The 22,879-nt window shown below is 37.3% G+C and overlaps 1 protein-coding gene across 1 annotated transcript; it reads left to right on the top strand.

The window, feature by feature from the left end:
- Positions 1–2,732: 2,732 nt before the first annotated feature.
- LOC139445246 (tripartite motif-containing protein 2-like) lies at positions 2,733–7,613 on the top strand. Its single transcript, XM_071226387.1, has 3 exons — positions 2,733–2,783; positions 3,984–4,275; positions 5,600–7,613. The coding sequence occupies exons 1-3, from the start codon at positions 2,733–2,735 to the stop codon at positions 7,231–7,233; spliced, it is 1,977 nt and encodes a 658-aa protein (XP_071082488.1). The 3' UTR covers positions 7,234–7,613.
- The last annotated feature ends 15,266 nt before the right edge of the window (positions 7,614–22,879 follow it).

Here is a 22,879-nt window from a genome sequence, read left to right as displayed (position 1 = left end):
GTATTGTGCTCGTTTAATAGTTTCGGGATGTAGTTGTATTCTATCACTGCAATTATTTGGATTTGATATGCTAATTCATTTCTGAAAAGGAAAACAGGAAGGGACTTAATATACACCCTTGTCGGACACCCCTGCTACTTACAAAAGTATCCGATATAGCGCCATTGTTCCGGACACACACCTTCACATCTTTATATAGAGAACACAATAACTTTCCAATTCATCTACCAAAGTTGGATATCTTTTCAGCTTCTTTGATCCAAAGCTTGAATCCTTGAAATATCAAACTAATATGTCTACACCTTTCATCCGTGTTTCTGTTATGCCGATGAAGTCAAATGAGTTTAAATCATCGGTCAAGTCCTGATCAGTTAATTTAGAATTAAGTCCTGATACATTCCAGGAAACAAATGTTCTATTCTCAAATTTTACAATAATCGGCATCATCTGTCGTATCTACATGAGGCGTCCTGCAATCACGCTCGGTCTCGTCGCATCCCTAGTGGGTTGCTGTCCTGTCACAGGCCTTAGAGCGAGAACTCAGAAGTCGTGGTCCTGTGTGTGAACCTCCCCGTATATGTCCTTGTGAGGGTGATGTTCTGATGTTCTAGCTATCCCTTCTCTCCCGTCTGTGTCTCTGGAGTCTCTTGACTATCTCTCATCTAACTATCCTTCTTCACATCCTCCACAGATATCCCTCCTTTATAAAAGAACCCCTCTTATCTGGATTTTCACGACGTAACCTGCCTAGCTCTTGTCGATGGGAATATGTTAGGTCATTAGCCACACCATATCCCCTTTCTCTCAGGGTATCCCTACATCCAAGTGTTTGGATTTTATCATCCAAATGGGCAATTTTCACGATAAGTGGGCGGGATTTATTTGTTGTTTTGATCGATATCCTGTGTGCACGTTCTAAGTCTCTATCAGCAAGTTCCTCATATGCAGGATTCTGTTGTCTGGCTCTATTAAATATGTCTAGTATCTTTTCCTTGCACACTTTATAAGTTTCCTCTATTCCCTCTGGTACCCCATATACAATCAAATTATTAAGTCTGCTCTGTCTTTCCTGGTGCTCTACTCTAGACTCTAGGTCACTAATACTGTCAGACCAGTAATAAAGTTCATCTACTTTGTTGGATACTTCAACATCTAGTCTGAGAATAACCTGTTCTTCTCTTTTCACACTGACTTCTGACTTCTGTTCTTAGTTCACCTCTGCCTTGATTAAATGAAGTTCTTCTCTCAAAGATCGTATGTCTCTTGATAATCTGAAGTCCCCACTAGTATGTCTCGGGTTCGAATCTATGACACCGGCAACCAATAGCAGTGAAACAAACGGGTGTCTCCTAACTTCGTGGATACTGTCCAGTTTGTGGTATGTTAACAAGGTTGCTCTGACCTGTACATTCATACATATCTCACCTTTGAAACATGTTGGCGGCATAGAATCCAGTGTGGACATCGCTTGTTCCATAGATGATGCAGTGATCGATCCCGTGGTCCATGTTGTGATATGAACAGTTGTACACAACACAATCCTGTAAGCCATCGTTGTGTCCCCCGTTAAGGCAGACACAGAGATATGGGTGAAATCTGTCCACTTGCCTGTGAACCGATCAGAGCTCTCCATACTTCAACACTTTCCCCATAGTGCTGGATGTTCTTCTTGATGTATATCTACACCACTAAGTTGATTTTTTTCAAATTAATTTCCTCTCTGTATTGTACTCTCAAACATCAATGATCACTAGTTTATCTGTACCAGGGTTATTTATATTTAAAGTCCGCCGTTAACTGCCGGGCTAAAGAAAGTACACACACGTGTGAGGGTGGCTACAAATAAAAAAAACAAGGAACGGTTATTCCATGATGATGTATTTGATACGATAATCAAAGGCAATATCACATGCATCATATCAATGAGTAGGTGACGTGCACACGACGTCTCAAAGAACACGGGGCTCACAATTTCAAATCCATTTATCATAGTGTATACTTTCTTTTCCCATCGCCCATTACCATAGTCCATAACTTAATGGATTTAACACAACTTATAGTCTCAAAGACAAAATCATCGGACACGAGTTGAGAACAAATATAATTTGTTCCAGTTTATTCTAAGGGACGCAACTCTTCTTCTGTCGTTACGGGTTGTACCCCGACAGATTGTATTCCGTATGATACAACTATGATATATTGCCATGTATAACTACGGTGGCCCATAAGGGACATGGAGTCTGTTTTTCAATGTTTTGATATTTCACTTACTTTTATTGTAACCTTTTCCAAATTAACACAATTTGTGATACAAATATAATCATACTCCATGTCCCTTATGGGCCACCGTATATAACAGTTGTGCTTTTCATATGTTATCGCAAATATACTCTGGTTCACTAGATAAATGAGAAACTATGTATGTCCATTTTAGCACGATGTATTCTGAGTGGTCACAAACACATGTGTAAACTATTATAAGGTTGTCAACGGACGTCAATGGATCACGTGGTTTAAGTTATTTCACTTGACACGAGCCAGCAGCCAGGACGTGAGACGCCTTCAGAGAGAAGACGCGCCCATCGTAATATCGGTATGTCACGTAGTTAGATAACATTTCATCCACAAATATAGATTTTACATTCGCTAACAGTACATTGCTGCGTTACCTGTGTTATAATGTAAACCTGCAAGCACCTCGGTTTCAGCTGAACACAGAAAGCTTTATATCGATGCATGCGACAGGAGTCAACAATGATTACATCCATATATTTCTGTATCATGTAAGTTAGCAGCTGAATCTGAATCGCGGATTAATGATAATATTTATTGTTATAAACGTAAACTAACACCTGGAAGAGCTTCTGCGTCAAGCAAGATGTTGGTGTGATGTCCAAGTTTTGATCAGAGTTATGTCCCCTTGAACAACATCCACACAATGTCGCGTGTATAATATATCCTCATGTCTATGTGTATATAGGAGTGCGGTGGATCAATAGCAAGTACGTGTGTGCGTGAGTGAGGAAACAAACAATATTGAAATATTAGAAAATACATACATACAATAAATACATGTTGAGGAGTTAAGTGAAGTCAGTTTGATGTTCATGTTTTCACGTGGATTTTACCAAATAAATACATTCCATTCAAAATAATCTAAACACTGCCAGAGTTGCCAGTGACCTTGAAAGACAAAGAATCAACCGCCACTTGATATCTTACAATATTCAGATCCATGCAACTCCCATTTTGTTGGGGAACCTACATTCCTTAACTTAACCTGTGATGTTTTTGTCAATGTCAGAATATAAATAATACACATTCAGCAATGTTCAAGCCTGGCGATCTGTAAATAGTCATGTCTCGGCCCGGAATGAGCAGTAATTCAGACAGAAAGAGCGATACAAAGCTGTGTTCACGCCATCCAATCCTCGATATAGTTGCTTCTTACCAAGCACAGAATCATAGTGGTTAATTATGTTGTAGAACCTCCATAGACAGAATACAAAATGAAAGATCTATAAATGTTTATGGAAGTTCATATGAGAATGTATCTTATTAAATATGATAGTGAAATAAAGAGTCACTGTGCTATAACGAAATATTGAACTTATCCTCCACTGACCCTACTATGACAAAGAGTGTGATACTATTGATATTTCACTAACATAAATAATGCCTTTGTGTTTGTGGAAATTGGTCCATAACAGAAACGACAGTTGATCATGTTTTCAAAACATGGTATTCATTCATCATGTTCACTGCGCAGGGTAGAGTATGACAACAAGAGTTACCCACCTTTACCCACAGACAGCAGCACAGATATACAATGCAGTGGGTCGTCTCCTTTTCTCTCCATGTCTCACTGCTTGTAAAGATGTTACGTCTCTGGACGTCGGGGTTAATGCGATCATGTACATGTTTTATGATTATGTCTACAACACATGCATCTTTACTTCATTTAGCTGTTCACTTTGCTTAAGATGGCGACCGCTAAGAAGCTAACAGAGAACCACCTCACCTGCGTCATCTGTTCTGAGGTGTTCACAGACCCAGCCACACTTCAGTGTCATCATACATTCTGTAAGTCCTGTCTGCTGAAATACACCTACACACAGCCGGAAGCAGTACAAGCCAAGTCCATCCCATGTCCCTCATGTAGACAACTGACGAGGGTGACCAACCCTGACAGTCCAGTAGAGAAGTGGGTCAGTCAGCTGAAACCAAGCCATGTCGTACAGGGGCTGATGGACGACTTTGGACCCGGCACAAGGGGTAATCAGCTTATTATTGTACTGCCTGACTAATATACCTTGGTTTGAGATATATAAACACACTCACACGCGGACATAAACGAGCATTCGCTCATAGAATGGCTTATTATGACTTCATGTCAATAGATTTAATGCAGGGTAAGTATCTCACAAAGACAAACAAATTACCGATGAAATCTAATGTAACTCAAACATATAGTGCCATAACTAAGTATAATTACATACAATGTATTCACCTACTCCTTGGTACTCCTCACTCCTTGTAAATGTTGTTTACAAGCTAGTAAATAATCGTTATGATTTTTATATGTGGAGTTGATCTTAGTTGCGCGTATTTCAGAAGCACAATTAGTTTTTGTCAAGAATTTTCTGGGACAATTTATTTTTTTCAATAAAATCCAAGGTGTTGAGGTGGATAATTATTTCAAAGTGTTCAAAACAAATACCAAGACAAAAGAGCACATTCTTTGTCTAATGGATATTAGATCGGTTCTGTGGAATACCAGAATGTCGGCATTGTCGTCCTAACAAAAACAAGCAAAAGTGTCAAAATTATCAAAAGCGCGACAATGCCACATAGACCATTTGTCGTCGCGCTTTGAATACTCTTTTACCAAAGGGCAACAATGCAACAACCCGACATTTTTCAAGGTCAAAGAATGTCGCATCGTAGCCCCATCAAAAATATGTAAAAAAGGTGTTAATTGAAATAATCCCATGCGCCGGAAAGGTTATACTTCTTTTCAAACTCTGGTGGTCTTTTGTTAGCTCCATTGGTTCTAAAGCCAAAGGAGCAATGGCTGTGTGGGTTGTTCTCGAACCTAAAACAGAAGTTAGCTCATATATCGTTATTGTCTGTGTCGGATTTCATAAACCAAACGTGTTATAACAGCAAGAAAAAACACTTTGCGTTTCTATTTAATATAAATCTGGTCTCTGACATCTTTTCAAATCGATGAGGACACACGGTTGGCCCTGTCATTAAAACGGTGCAATTTGCAGAGCTGACCCTCCACTGTGACAAAGCACCTCTAACGTTAACATTTATAAACATCTTATTGTTGACTCTCCTGTCATTTTGGACTCCCAACTCCCAACGCTATACACACGTTCTGGTTATGATAAACAGTAGCTCAGATACTGACCAGGGATTCCTAAAGCAATAATATCTAATTACAACTTGTGTTATGTGATATATTCACCTACATAATGGGCGTGTACCTCTATGACAAAAGTAACGTGTTTAATGTTATTGTATCTTTAGATAATATCCGATTCTCATCATGTTTTATGACAAATGAAATCAAGAACATTTGCCTTTTCAGCTGTGGAGGAACATGTGTGCATCGTTTGTACAAAACAAGGAAAGACAACTCCCGCCACTTCTTGGTGCTCTGTCTGCGATGTTGTGTACTGTGAAGGATGTCTCCAGTTGCACAACATGATGCCAGGGTTGTGTGACCATGAAGTCGCTCACTTGTCTGATCACACCAAGACAAAAGTCAAGCGTCGCTTCATGTGTCAAGTCCACAGCGGCGAAAAGGTGAAGTTGTTCTGTAAGGACTGCAAGCAGGCAATATGCACGATATGCAGCAGTATAAAACACAGGGCATGTAAGGATGTTGATACAATAGAGAGTATGACCCCTCTTGTGAAGGAACAACTGACAAGCAAAATAGAGAAACTCAGAATCAACATGACAGCTACTAATAATAACATAACCTGGAGAAAATCTACAATTCAAGATGTAAAGAGTAATTCACAAACCCTCCAAGATCAAGTCATGAAGACACGGGAAACAGTGATCTGTGCTATTTTAAGAAAAGAGAAGCAACTCCTTCATGACATCGACAAAGCTACTGATGAACAATTACATGAGTTACAAGCAGATCTACAATCCCAGGAGATCGAGCTACAGATGTACCAGCAGCAGTATGAGTTCACAGCCAATGCTGTGACGTCCGACTGCGAGATGGACATGTATGCCGTCTATGAGTCGATGGGTGAGGCGTCTACACACAACAGAGACACGGACAACAGGCCAGCAGCAGGAAGGGTTGTATTCACACACGACCTGGACAAGCTGAGTAAAGCAGTTGATGAGCTACAGCTGGGGGAGGTTGAAGTCGCCCATGATGTGAGTGACCCCGGGTCTTACCCTGTTCTACATCACACCATTGATTGCAAGGAAGATGGGGACGGGAAGGATCCTTCGTTGCGTGACGTCACAGTGTTGACTGTTGATGGCATCAAAGTAACGGTAGTTGCAGATTACAATAACAAGATACTCAAAACATATTACACATCAAACTTCAAATCCTTTCATAATCAGCTCCTGCTTTCTAATTATCCTTGGCAAATAGCCAAGTTATGTGAGATTCAGATAGCTGTCAGTGTTCCAAGCAGAATGGAAATAGTTACAGTGAATGTTACCCCAGATCCTGTATTACTGTCAACTATCAAAACAAGCAAGCAGTACTACGCTCTAGCTTCTCTGAGTCCTTCACAGCTGGCGGCAGGTACAGATGAACAGTCTCACTGTGTGGACATATTGGACATGACAGGGAGGATACTGAGGTCTATCAACACGGGGGTGATAGGGAATCAAGACCACATCCACGTCACCAGGAACAACAACTTGATAGTCAGTGAAAGAGACGTAAAATCCCTTGTATCTGTGACCAGTGAAGGAGACGCTGTTTTCACCTACACTCCCACAGGAGACAGAGCTCTGACATATCCTTGGGGTATCACAACAACCAGCACAGGAGATATCCTGCTTGTAGACTATGGCTCCCACAAGGTGATTCAGCTGACACAATCGGGGCAGTTTGTCAGAGATGTCCTCACACGCCAGGATGGTCTGGAACATCCTGTTGGTGTCTGTCTTGATGGTGACGGTCTGCTGTATGTTACGTCTGCAAGATATGTAAAAGTATTCAAATTCTGCCGGCGCTGAATTTTAAAATAGAGATAATTTTTATCTCCATGCACAGTTAAAGATATACAAAATTGACAACCGACAATGTCCAGATCGGCTCTTGTAAACGTAATCCCCATGTCAGTGATTAAACAGAGGACGATCTTTCACGTGGAGAAATGTGACCTGGTTTGTAAAGGAAATTTGTTAAAGGAACGCATAGTGACAGGGTTCGTCCCGATTATGTTTCTAGGTTTGTCAGCACCATACCCGTGCTCCTTGGTTTCACCAATAGGGGGATACCGTCTGAGACCTGCATCACTTCGGCTTTCCTTCCACATTAAGCTGACATGCCGTGATATAACTGGAATACTGTTCAAAGCAGCATAAAACCCAACTCACTCACTCACAGTGACAGAACTAAATGAGAAACCTGTTCACATAGTTGGGTATGGTTCAAGCCTTTAGACATCAGTTAATCAACCGAGCTCGTCAAGGCTTCAACGTGTGCTGAACAAATATATACCACAAGGAGCGTTCAGCTGTTTGTGGAGGCTATAACAGTGCATGGATGCTTTGAGAATTGGTTTAGATGTGTCCTCATTGGTATCAGTTATTTGTACTGATGTATAGTATTTCTGATTGGTTGAAGTAACAGTAAATATCCCTATAACATTACACAACTCTATCTGGATACAAATAAGGATATAATACATGTTTTGACGTTTGAATAGTTTAAATGAGGAAGATGTCTTTTTGTGATCTCGTCCGCTTCCAGAAACACCAGACGGAGATTTGAACTCTGACAACAAGTCTAACACACGTCCTTGTGTTGCATTTCAAACTTTCACTAGTTCATTAAAACGAGGGTTGACTGTAAAGTTCAAAGCCTTAGTGGGATATCTCAATCGGATTGAAACAAACTTTTGCCACCAACAAGTACAATCATTTAATGAATCACAGACGTAAGATCTGCAACTGTAGTGTTATTATTTTCTTTGTACCAGACCATCTTGTGAACCTACACATTGAAATCACCAGCAATGGACAAAACTGGCTATATGACAGTCATCGAGTACCTGCAACTGAAAAGGCTAAATCCAACACAGATACATGCTGACATGGTCTCCACTTTAGGGGATGATGCCCCTCCCTTTTCCACTGTAAAGAAGTGGGTTGCAGAATTCAAACGTGGCAGAGACAACCTTGATGACCCGCGTCCAGGAAGGCCTTCAACAGCAACCATTCCGGAAAAAATTACCCAGGTACATCACATTGAGATGGCTGATCGACGATTGACCACTCGACATATTGCCAGTGTTGTGGGCATCTCTCATGAGAGGGTTGAGCACATTATCACCAACGAGTTGGGGATGACAAAAGTTTCTGCAAGATGGGTGCCAAACCTCTTGACAGCGGATCAGACACGTGTCAGATTGCTGACGTCCCGTGACAATTTATGCCGTTTTGAAGCAGATCCCGATGATGTTTTGGTCCGATTTGTAACCATGGATGAGACCTGGATTCATCATTTTCAACCAGAAACCAAAATTCAGTCTACATAATGAAAGCATCCGGAATCACCAGCCCCCCTAAAAGCCAAGTCGGTTCCTTCCGCTGGCTTCAGTCTCTTTGGGATTCCAGGGGTATTCTGCTGATTCTTCTTGAAAAAGGCCAGCCTATCAATGGAAGTGTTATGCTGTTCTATGGAGACAGATGCATGCAGCTATCAAAGCCAAGCGACGGGAAATGCTCACTAAAGGAGTCCTGTTCCACCAAGACAATGCTCCTGTTCACAAATCGGTATATCAGCGATTCATGATTGTGGTTTCCAACCCATTGACCATCCACCTTATTCACCCGATTTGGCCCCGTCGGACTTCCACCTGTTTCCCAAGAACTAGCCGGTCGCCCTTTCCCCAGTAATGATGACGTCATTTCTGCTGAGAATGACTTGTTTAGGGTGGCTGAAGAAGATTTCTGCTTGACCGGCATCCAGGCCTTGCAGCATCGCTGGCATAAGTGTGTAAACCTGGAAGAGGACTATGTGGAGAAATAAATGAAAACCATAGACTTGGTACGGGTCTTTCACAGTTAGGCTTAGAACTTTTCAGCCAGCCCTCGTATTTGTTACATGCCCTTTAAAAACCTCTATGCGTTATCACTGTGTGTAATTTCTGGAGCATCATTCATAAACTTTTCAATATCCAATTTAAACTTTGTATACACGTCAGACAAGGGTGGAACAGGTGGTGTTTGCTTTACAGGAATTTGTAGACAATTTATATGAACACATGTACATATGAGAGTAGGGTTCCTTTTTCAGCTGTTCACAATGGTTCACATCTGAAACATGGCATAAAAATCAAGACAAGTTCTGAACTTTGCTATTTATGATATTTTTATTTCTTATAATTTTCGATTCACTGGCAAAAATTAGGACTTCGTTCAGATGTAGTTTTAAAGCATAACTCAAAAACGATTCAATATTTTCACGAAGAGCTGCTTGTACATGAGGCAACTGCTGGAATGGCGCCTTTTGTTATTAAGGAAACTACAGAGTGGTGTTGTGTATGTAGGAAACTACAGAGTGGTGTTGTGTATATAGGAAACTACAGAGTGGTGTTGTGTATGTGGGAAACAACAGAGTGGTGTTGTGTATATAGGAAACTACAGAGTGGTGTTGTGCACACATAAAACTATTAATGACATTTTGTATATACGTGAAACTATATTGTGACATTTTGTATATACGTGAAACTATATAGTGACATTTTGTATATACGTTAAACTATATAGTGACATTTTGTATATACGTGAAACTATATAGTGACATTTTGTATATACATGAAACTATATAATGACATTTTGTATATACGTGAAACTATATAGTGACATTTTGTATATACATGAAACTATATAGTGACATTTTGTATATACGTAAAACTATATTGTGTCATTTTGTATATAACTGAAACTATATAGTGACATTTTGTATATACGTGAAACAATATAGTGACATTTTGTATATATGTGAAACTATATTGTGACATTTTGTATATACGTGAAACTATATAGTGACATTTTGTATATACTTGAAACTATATAGTGACATTTTGTATATACATGAAACTATATAGTGACATTTTGTATGTATGTGAAACTATATAGTGACATTTTGTATATTCTTGAAACTATATAGTGACATTTTGTATATACGTGAAACTATATAGTGACATGTTATATATACGTGAAACTATATAGTGACATGTTGTATATACGTGAAACTATATAGTGACATTTTGTATATACGTGAAACTATATAGTGACATGTTGTATATATGTGAAACTATATAGTGACATGTTGTATATACGTGAAACTATATAGTGACATTTTGTATATACGTGAAACTATATAGTGACATTTTGTATATACGTGAAACTATATAGTGACATGTTGTATATACGTGAAACTATATAGTGACATGTTGTATATACGTGAAACAATATAGTGACATTTTGTATAAACGTGAAACTATATTGTGACATTTTGTATATGCGTGAAACTATATAGTGACATTTTGTATATAACTGAAACTATATTGTATCATTTTGTATATACTTGAAACTATATAGTGACATTTTGTATATACATGAAACTATATAGTGACATTTTGTATATACGTGAAACTATATAGCAACATTTTGTATGTACGTGAAACTATATAGTGACATTTTCTATATACTTGAAACTATATAGAGACATTTTGTATGTACGTGAAACTATATAGTGACATGTTATATATACGTGAAACTATATAGTGACATTTTGTATATACGTGAAACTATATAGTGACATTTTGTATATACGTGAAACTATATAGTGACATGTTGTATATATGTGAAACTATATTGTATCATTTTGTATATACTTGAAACTATATAGTGACATTTTGTATATACATGAAACTATATAGTGACATTTTGTATATACGTGAAACTATATAGCAACATTTTGTATGTACGTGAAACTATATAGTGACATTTTCTATATACTTGAAACTATATAGAGACATTTTGTATGTACGTGAAACTATATAGTGACATGTTATATATACGTGAAACTATATAGTGACATGTTGTATATACGTGAAACTATATAGTGACATTTTGTATATACGTGAAACTATATAGTGACATGTTGTATATATGTGAAACTATATAGTGACATATTGTATATACGTGAAACTATATATTGACATTTTGTATATACGTGAAACTATATAGTGACATGTTGTATATACGTGAAACTATATAGTGACATGTTGTATATACGTGAAACTATATAGTGACATTTTGTATATACGTGAAACTATATAGTGACATGTTGTATATATGTGAAACTATATCGTGACATGTTGTATATACGTGAAACTACATAGTGACATTTTGTATATACTTGAAACTATATAGTGACATGTTGTATATATGTGAAACTATATAGTGACATGTTGTATATACGTGAAACTATATAGTGACATGTTGTATATACGTGAAACTGTATAGTGACATGTTGTATATATGTGAAACTATATTGTGACATTTTGTATATACGTGAAACTATATAGTGACATGTTGTATATACGTGAAACTATATTGTGACATTTTGTATATACGTGAAGCTATATAGTGACATTTTGTATATACGTGAAACTATATAGTGACATTTTGTATATACGTGAAACTATATAGCGACATTTTGTATGTACGTGAAACTATATAGTGACATTTTGTATATACGTGAAACTATATAGTGACATTTTGTATGTACGTGAAACTATATAGTGACATTTTGTATATACGTGAAACTATATAGCAACATTTTGTATGTACGTGAAACTATATAGTGACATTTTGTATATACGTGAAACTATATAGTGACATTTTGTATATACGTGAAACTATATAGTGACATTTTGTATGTATGTGAAACTATATAGTGACATGTTGTATATACGTGAAACTATATAGCGACATTTTGTATATACGTGAAACTATATAGTGACATTTTGTATATACGTGAAACTATATAGTGACATGTTGTATATATGTGAAACTATATAGTGACATATTGTATATACGTGAAACTATATATTGACATTTTGTATATACGTGAAACTATATAGTGACATGTTGTATATACGTGAAACTATATAGTGACATGTTGTATATACGTGAAACTATATAGTGACATTTTGTATATACGTGAAACTATATAGTGACATTTTGTATATACGTGAAACTATATAGTGACATGTTGTATATACGTGAAACTATATAGTGACATGTTGTATATACGTGAAACAATATAGTGACATTTTGTATAAACGTGAAACTATATTGTGACATTTTGTATATGCGTGAAACTATATAGTGACATTTTGTATATAACTGAAACTATATTGTATCATTTTGTATATACTTGAAACTATATAGTGACATTTTGTATATACATGAAACTATATAGTGACATTTTGTATATACGTGAAACTATATAGCAACATTTTGTATGTACGTGAAACTATATAGTGACATTTTCTATATACTTGAAACTATATAGAGACATTTTGTATGTACGTGAAACTATATAGTGACATGTTATATATACGTGAAACTATATAGTGACATTTTGTATATACGTGAAACTATATAGTGACATTTTGTATATACGTGAAACTATATAGTGACATGTTGTATATATGTGAAACTATATTGTATCATTTTGTATATACTTGAAACTATATAGTGACATTTTGTATATACATGAAACTATATAGTGACATTTTGTATATACGTGAAACTATGTAGCAACATTTTGTATGTACGTGAAACTATATAGTGACATTTTCTATATACTTGAAACTATATAGAGACATTTTGTATGTACGTGAAACTATATAGTGACATGTTATATATACGTGAAACTATATAGTGACATGTTGTATATACGTGAAACTATATAGTGACATTTTGTATATACGTGAAACTATATAGTGACATGTTGTATATATGTGAAACTATATAGTGACATATTGTATATACGTGAAACTATATATTGACATTTTGTATATACGTGAAACTATATAGTGACATGTTGTATATACGTGAAACTATATAGTGACATGTTGTATATACGTGAAACTATATAGTGACATTTTGTATATACGTGAAACTATATAGTGACATGTTGTATATATGTGAAACTATATCGTGACATGTTGTATATACGTGAAACTACATAGTGACATTTTGTATATACTTGAAACTATATAGTGACATGTTGTATATATGTGAAACTATATAGTGACATGTTGTATATACGTGAAACTATATAGTGACATGTTGTATATACGTGAAACTGTATAGTGACATGTTGTATATATGTGAAACTATATTGTGACATTTTGTATATACGTGAAACTATATAGTGACATGTTGTATATACGTGAAACTATATTGTGACATTTTGTATATACGTGAAGCTATATAGTGACATTTTGTATATACGTGAAACTATATAGTGACATTTTGTATATACGTGAAACTATATAGCGACATTTTGTATGTACGTGAAACTATATAGTGACATTTTGTATATACGTGAAACTATATAGTGACATTTTGTATGTACGTGAAACTATATAGTGACATTTTGTATATACGTGAAACTATATAGCAACATTTTGTATGTACGTGAAACTATATAGTGACATTTTGTATATACGTGAAACTATATAGTGACATTTTGTATATACGTGAAACTATATAGTGACATTTTGTATGTATGTGAAACTATATAGTGACATGTTGTATATACGTGAAACTATATAGCGACATTTTGTATATACGTGAAACTATATAGTGACATGTTGTATATACGTGAAACTATATAGTGACATGTTGTATATATGTGAAACTATATAGTGACATATTGTATATACGTGAAACTATATATTGACATTTTGTATATACGTGAAACTATATAGTGACATGTTGTATATACGTGAAACTATATAGTGACATGTTGTATATACGTGAAACTATATAGTGACATTTTGTATATACGTGAAACTATATAGTGACATGTTGTATATATGTGAAACTATATCGTGACATGTTGTATATACGTGAAACTACATAGTGACATTTTGTATATACTTGAAACTATATAGTGACATGTTGTATATATGTGAAACTATATAGTGACATGTTGTATATACGTGAAACTATATAGTGACATGTTGTATATACGTGAAACTGTATAGTGACATGTTGTATATATGTGAAACTATATTGTGACATTTTGTATATACGTGAAACTATATAGTGACATGTTGTATATACGTGAAACTATATTGTGACATTTTGTATATACGTGAAGCTATATAGTGACATTTTGTATATACGTGAAACTATATAGTGACATTTTGTATATACGTGAAACTATATAGCGACATTTTGTATGTACGTGAAACTATATAGTGACATTTTGTATATACGTGAAACTATATAGTGACATTTTGTATGTACGTGAAACTATATAGTGACATTTTGTATATACGTGAAACTATATAGCAACATTTTGTATGTACGTGAAACTATATAGTGACATTTTGTATATACGTGAAACTATATAGTGACATTTTGTATATACGTGAAACTATATAGTGACATTTTGTATGTATGTGAAACTATATAGTGACATGTTGTATATACGTGAAACTATATAGCGACATTTTGTATATACGTGAAACTATATAGTGACATTTTGTATATATGTGAAACTATATAGCGACATTTTGTATATACGTGAAACTATATAGTGACATGTTGTATATACGTGAAACTATATAGTGACATTTTGTATATACGTGAAACTATATAGTGACATTTTGTATGTACGTGAAGCTACATATGCCTTTTATCTATACACGAAGCCATTGTGTCCTTTTGTGAGTGAAATTTTACTCATTCACTGCACCTTTACTTCCCACTGACTTATTACAGCGTAGTCCAAAATGAAGGCACTGATTCGGTTTGTCACTGCGTTCCAATCATTTAACATCCTCATAATAACACTGATGCCTGGGTGCGGCTGGATTTGGATGATCAGCTTCACTGCTATCTTGGTTTTTTTTTTTTATTTATTTAATTAATATATTCCAATATTTTGTCTATGATTAGTGAAAACGTTAAATGGTGATGTTTTTTACATATATTACTCATATATTACTCAACTTTAAAACCTACACATACCTGAACGGTCTCTGTCTCTGACACACGGTACATGTCACGCCTTCTGCTACAGCCTGGTGTCAGTTGTGAAGAATAAATTGCTTATTAAAGTTTAATTCCATGTTGTTGTTTTTATCGATGAAACTGAGAACACGTGTTTGAGGCCAAGATTTAAGCGTTGTTTTTTTCTGCAAATATTTTATCACAACAGGTTTGGCCATTGTCCAAAGGTCACAGACCCCTATATATTTCCCAGCAAAACAATCTGCTCAAATGACTAAAGGTTTTGTAGATATATCCCTCTGACATCATGTTATATCCACAACAAAATATTTCACTTTTACCCAAGTTCTTCTTAGTGTGGTAAGGTGGCACGGGTGGCCCAGTCGACTGGGGCGCCGTGATTCGCTATGCAGAGTTACGTCCCTTGGGCACGCCAGAACCATATAATTGTGGGTTCGAATCCCGGTTTGCCCCGATTATGTTTCTAAGTTTGTGAGCACCATACCCGTGCTCGTGGGTTTCACCGAAGTGGTAAACGTCTGAGACCTGCATCACTTTCGGGCTTTAAGTTTTTAAAGCATTCATACATAGAAGAGGGCACAATACAAGGACGATACAAATCACGATAAACCTGAATTTAATAAGCTTTTTTTTTTAAATGGCCGAATTTCACAATAGCTCAACGGTCATTTTTGGGGATTGGAATTAAGTGTTAAACCCAAATGTAGATCTTGAAAACTACAAACATGTAAATAATCCAAAAGCAAGAAAATTATTAATGGATAAAACACAAGAACTAGATCTTCTGGATGTTTGGAGACAACTAAATAAAGATGCAGAAAAATGTATGTGGTGGAAAAAATATCCCCGCCAACAAGCAAGGTTAGACTTCTTTATAACCTCACAAGATTTATTAGATATGACAATAGATTCATCAATTTTGCCAGAATACAAATCGGATCACTCCGTTATTTCCCTTAAACTAACAAATGCTGGAAATAAAGATAGGGTAAAGGATATTGGAAATTAATACCTCTCTTTTATATTAAAAACATTATATTGATCATGTCAAAAATACAATTGCAGAGACTAAAAATGAATACAAAGGCAAATCTTCTATTAATGATAACATTGTTGATGACGAAGATTTGAAATTATCAATAAACGATTCTCTCTTCCAAGAAACATTGTTAATGAAAATAAGAGGAAAATCTATTTCTGTCTCTGCATTTCTAAAAAAATAAAATAAAAAACGTGAAAAACTTGAAAATAATATTTTTGAGATAGAGGATAGTATTTCTAAAACATCAATGAAAATAAATTAAACGAATTAAGCCAATTAAGAAATAAATTTGAAAAAATTAAAGAAGAAGAAATTCAAGGAATTAATATAAGAAATAGAATTAATTGGTATGAGGAAGGTGAAAAACCAACAAAATATTTTTTGTAAATTAGAAAATAGAGTTTATTCTTCCAAAACAATATATTCAATTTTAAATGATGATGGAGATATAATAACTAACTGTAAACAAATACTTGAAGAACAAAAACAATTCTACCATTCACTATATTCAATATCATCTGAGGTTGAACATAATGACTTAAGAGACCTTGAAAATATAATCACTTGATATTGATTGAATTGATAATAAAATGTTTGATGAACCTGAATTACCCTTACAAAAAAAAGAAATAGCAGAAGTAGTCCATAAAATGAAAAGTAATAAATCCACAAGTATAGATGGGTTCTCAGTTGAATTTTGATTTTTTTTCTGGACAGATATCTCTTTGGGTTTATAGATTTATAAAGGATACCTTTGAGAATAATTGAGGTTCTATGTCAGGCAGTAGTATTAAATATTGTCCACACAAAAAGTTAGATTGGTACAATGGTAATTTTGATGTACTAGATATGACCCTAATTTGGGTAATTAATACCCGTAAGAGACTAGAAAATATAAAACTATTACTAGCAAACTGGAGAAGAAAAAACAACAACCTTCAAACGAACCACCTACCTTCAACCAGTTGTGCGGTCTAATGACTAGAGTGTCTGACAACTGATCAAGAGGTTGGTGGCCTGATTCCCGTCATCCATAATGAACACGTTTTATTTCTTGTCTTTGGTTTTAGAACATTGGAAGTTTGAAACACTAAGTCCAAACTACATGCTTCTCTACTTATTAGATCTTACCCGGAAAAAGTAAAACCTCAAAAGATGAGGTCTTACTAAACACAAGTACAACCTCCTTAGTGGTTATTGCGAAAAGACACGTCACATTCAAAACAATGGCCAATTTCCGTGACATATTCGTTTGTAACTCCGCATCTCTTTTGTTTTCAATAATAAAAACTTTAAAAACATAAATGTCCCATCTCCCTCTTCTCCTTTGGCAACCATGTGAACGGGGAACATTAAAAATTAATAGTGTAATATGTGTCTTTGGTGAGGAGAGGTAACATTTGATTGCATGAAGTCTGGTGAGTTTGTGTTCCTCAACGTACATGTATACAAAGGTACGTTTATGCAGCAGCGATGTCTATCTTTCCGTAAATATCACATCAAATCAACAGGATCGAATGTCTAAATGATTTGTTTGTTTGTTTGTTGTTTAACGCTGCGCTCAGCAATATTCCAGCCATATGACGGCGGCCTGTAAATACTCGAGTCAGGACCAGACAATCATTATCATCGATCCACGCAGTTTTCGATAATTGGGATACAATGTCATGCATCTACATTGTCAGCGAGCCTGATCACCCGATTCCGTTTGTCCCCTCCTACGACAAGCATAGTCACAAGCATGAGTTACTGAAGACCTATTCTACCCCGGATCTTCACGGGTAATGTCTAAATGAACTTGTAGTAAGCGTGCTGCCCGCCGTCCGTCCTCCGTCAGTTCTATAACTGTCAAATTCTTCTGACCGGCAGAAGGAAATGAACTTCAAAAAGCTGCCCCGACCTCCCTTACGTAACTTAATCTCAAACATTACAGTTACGATTAGATGGAGATTTTTTCATTCCAGTTAAATTTAAAATGCATTTATCTCTTTATAATCTGGTAAAAATCATAGTACATGTGTTAAATGAGTGAGTTAATTTGATTTAGCGGCTCTTCGAAAACGGATACGGCGCTGACAAACCAAGGAAGATGATCAAGGCGAACCGGGATTCGAAACCTCAATCATTTCCTGGTACGCCTAAAGGCGCAACTATGCTCCTGTCGATACGGATTGTACCACAATAGATTGTATTCGATGTGATACAAATATGATATATTGACATGTATAACAGTTGTGCTTTTCATATGATGTTGTGGGGCGGTCGGGTAGCCTAGTGGTTAGAGCGTTCGCTCGTCACGCCGAAGAACCGGGCTCGATTCCTGACATGGGTACAATGTGTGAAGCCCATTTCTGGTGTCCCCCGCCGTGATATTGCTGGACGGGAAACTTCAAATTGGACGTTTTTTAATTAGTAGTGCGTAATGCCACCTCGATTTGTCAAACATTTATTCACTCGACGAGGCGTACTGTGTATGAGTCTTCCAATAGCGATTTGAGGGCGTCTGTTCCACTCCTCTTGCAGCGCCTTGCCAAGTTCAGCCAACGTGGTCGGTGGCCTATGGCGTTGACACACACGTCTCCCTGTCATGTCCCAGTCGCGTTCAATGAAGGAAAGATCTGGACTCTATGCTGGCTATGGCATTCAATAGATGTTGCTGGAGATGAGCATGGACGATTCGTGCACGGGGAGCGCGGGGGTTGTTCAGTAATTCAGTATGTTGTCCCGATAGTACTGTCCAGTGCCATTCTTTGTACAAAATGGAGTGTTGTTCGTTCAGTCATACTGATGCCAAGCCACACTGCAACCGATCCATCACCAAATCTATCATGAGGTCTCAGGTTGATTTCTAATCGTCTGTCCCGTAACTCGCACTCCAGTAACCTGATGAATGTTTGCAGCTATAGGATTCGCCGTTTGACCTCTCTTTCGTTGAGCCTTGTTTCTGGTCAGTCGATCTTGTACTCATGTCGTTGACCTGGAACGCCATGAACAGGGTCGATCGTCAACAATTTGGGTTTGTTGTACCTGTTCCATATTCTGCTAATCACAGACCGTGACACATGGAACGTATTGGCCACTGCAAGCTGACCGCTAGTTTCCAGCATGCCAATAGCCCGTAGTTCCATAGTTCCATAGTCTGCTAATCAGAAACCGTGACACATGGAACATATTGGCCATTGCAAACTGACCGCTAGTTTCCAGCACGCCAATAGCCCGTAGTTTCATAGTTCCATAGTCTGCTAATCACAGACCGTGACACATGGAACGTATTGGCCACTGCAAACTGACCGCTAGTTTCCAGCACGTCAATAACCCGTCGGCGATCCGCGTTTTGCAGACGCCGTATCGCGCGTTCGTACACAAACAATGAATGAAGTAAATCACAATTGTATGATAAGCAGAATCATTGAGATTGGCAGAAATAATGGTCCACGGAGATTAATCGGCCTTCCTTGAAAGTGTCAAAATCAGGAATGACACCCTATGCACGCATGGGTGCCACTGAGCGTAGCGTGTGCAAACTATAGAATGTGTTTGATGTTAAATTGTGCAGACATAAACGTTCTTCTTTGAGTGGCATTTCGAAGTTGGAATGGTAACTGAGACAAAATTGTTATGGATGAGCAACTTCTTTATTACAATTGGGCGACGTTTCGGTGTATCATTTGCTTGATAACGGTGTTAGAATCTACACCGAAACGTCTCCCAATTGTAATAAAGAAGTTGCTCATCCATAACAATTTTGTCTTAGATAAACGTTCTTGTATAGGACGTTTGTCGTCAGCACTAACCTTTGTTCAAATACTTGGTATTAACATTTATGTTTCATGATCCCCTATGTTTAAGAGCATGTATACTGTGTATAATTCGTGCATCATTTCGAATTTGAGTTGGGCGGTGGGGCAGACTAGTAGTTAAAGCGTTCGCTCGTCACGTCGAAGACCCGGGTTCGATTTTCCAAACTCTTCCATAGACTTAAGATAGTCACAGCGCTAAGATAGCTTTGTGCAAGTGGGCCAAGGTGTCCCCCCCCCCCCCCTCAACTCCATAGAAACACCACATCGGAATGTTGCAAGAGCGCTTCTTTAACTTCTTGGGAGAATAGTTCTAACATTATGTTCAGCCCCGTATTGTTATTTAAAGGCACAGTAACTCCACATCGGAATGTTGCAAGAGCGCTTCTTTAACTTCTTGACAGAATAGTTCTAACATTATGTTCAGCCCCGTATTGTTATTTAAAGGTACCGTAATGCCTAAGTATATTTCGTCCATTCCCTCGTTTACTGTCTGTAACACTTCTCTCCTCCAGTTAGGTATAAAATTGTCATACATTATTCTTTGTTTGGCAGACCCAAAATGGTGACGACAATATGAACTGAGGGGGAAGCGAAAGCAGACCGAGTTTGTGTTTCATGCAATTGAAAATTGAAAGAACTGTTAAATTTAATTATGCCTGTCAACCATCACTCATTCCTGCAACAGTTTATAAAAAGTTATCAGCGGCTGTCTAATTTAATGTAAAAATAAATTGGTTCAATGAAGACTGGGATCCCAACCACATGACCCCCACCAGGTTTGAAATGTTGTCTCTTCGAGCCGAAAAATCAAATATATTCATTTTCAAAGATAAGATGTTTAATATACCAATCAGCACTTGTGTATTGTGCGATGTCTTTTGTACATTTGTAAACGTTTTAAATCAATTTATATTTAAAAAATAAAACCATGTAGAGGTATTCATTGTGTGCTGACAAAGCGCCAGTAGAAAGTTTGGGATATGATAACGCTAAGTTAGTATATTTTCCACTGAAAAGCAAACATATGAAAAAAAACTCTGTGTGTGTGTGTGTGTGTGTGTTTGTGTGTGTGTGTGTGTGTGTGCGTGCGTGTATGTTTGAGTGTGTGTGTGTGTTTGTGTGTGTGTGTGCGTGCGTGTATGTTTGAGTGTGTGTGTATATGTGCGTGTGTGTGCGTGTGTGCGTGTATGTGTGCGTGTGAGTCTGTATGCGTCTATGTGTATGTGTGCGTGTGCGTGCGTGTATGTGTGTGTGTGCGTGTGTGTACGTGTGTGTGTGTGCGCGTGTGTGTCCGTGCGTGTGTGTACGTACGTGTATGTTTGCGTGTGTGTGTATGTGTGCGTGTATTTGTGCGTGCGTGCGTGTGTGCGTGCGTGTATGTGTGCGTGTACGTGTGTATGCGTGTATGTGTATTTGTGCGTGTGTTTCCGTGTATGCGTGCGTGTGTGTACGTGTGTGTGTGCGTGTGCGCGTGTGTGTACGTGCGTGTATGTGTATATGTGCGTGTGTGTATGTGTGCGTGCGTGCGTGTGTGCGTGCGTGTATGTGTGCGTGTATGTGTGCGTGCGTGCGTGTGCGTGTATGTGTGCGTGTGTGTGTGTGCGTGTATGTTTGCGTGTGTGCATGCGTGTGCGTGCGTGTATATGGGCGTGTGTGCGTGTATGTGTGCGTGTGCGTGTGTATGTGTGTATGTGCATGTGTGCGTATATGTGTACGTGTGTGTGCGCGTGTGTGTGCCTGTGTGTGCGTGCGAGTGCGTGTGTGTGCGTGTCTGTGCCTGCCTACCGCTAAGATTGCTTTGTGAAACAAGGACTATGATCATATAACCGTGTTTTGTTATGGAATCATTGTTACTAATGTGTAGATGACCTTACAAGCAATGTTTACACGCCCTGACCTTGTGGACGTGTGCCTTCCAGGTGTGGGTGTCTGGATCCTGTAACTCGGCCTCAGAAAAGTGTTCTGTAGGATTCTGATGTCTGGCTCTATTAAAAATGTCTAGTATCTTTTCCTTGCACACTTTATAAGTTTCCTCTATTCCCTCTGGAACCCCAAATACAATCAAATTATTACGTCTGCTCTGTCTTTCCTGATGTTCTACTCTAGACTCTAGCTCACTTATACTGTCAGATCAGTAATAAAGTTCATCTACTTTGTTGGATACTTCAACATCTAGTCTGAGAATAACCTGTTCTTCTCTTTTCACACTGACTTCTGACTTCTGTTCTTAGTTCACCTCTGCCTTGATTAAATGAAGTTCTTCTCTCAAAGATCGTATGTCTCTTGATAATCTGAAGTCCCCACTAGTATGTCTCGGGTTCGAATCTATGACACCGGCAACCAATAGCAGTGAAACAAACGGGTGTCTCCTAACTTCGTGGTATGTGGTATGTTAACAAGGTTGCTCTGTCCTGTACATTCATACATATCTCACCTTTGAAACACGTTGGCGGCACAGAATGCAGGGTAGACATCGCTTGTTCCATAGATGATGCAGTGATCGATCCCGTGGTCCATGTTGTGA

The sequence above is a fragment of the Haliotis cracherodii genome, unplaced genomic scaffold (genome assembly GCF_022045235.1).
Source record: "Haliotis cracherodii isolate W230 unplaced genomic scaffold, xgHalCrac1.p SCAF_6, whole genome shotgun sequence".
Lineage (NCBI taxonomy): Eukaryota > Metazoa > Mollusca > Gastropoda > Lepetellida > Haliotidae > Haliotis > Haliotis cracherodii.
The sequence above is the reverse complement of the archived record's forward strand: the minus strand, read 5'-3'. Positions and strand labels throughout refer to the sequence as shown.

Bases quoted from the DNA above. Each gene is read 5' to 3' on its own strand.
- LOC139445246 (XM_071226387.1), top strand. From the start codon at position 2,733: ATGCATGCGACAGGAGTCAACAATGATTACATCCATATATTTCTGTAT. The intron at 2,784-3,983 runs GTAAGTTAGCAG...ACTTTGCTTAAG, and splicing joins TCCATATATTTCTGTATCAT to ATGGCGACCGCTAAGAAGCT. The intron at 4,276-5,599 runs GTAATCAGCTTA...TTGCCTTTTCAG, and splicing joins CTTTGGACCCGGCACAAGGG to CTGTGGAGGAACATGTGTGC.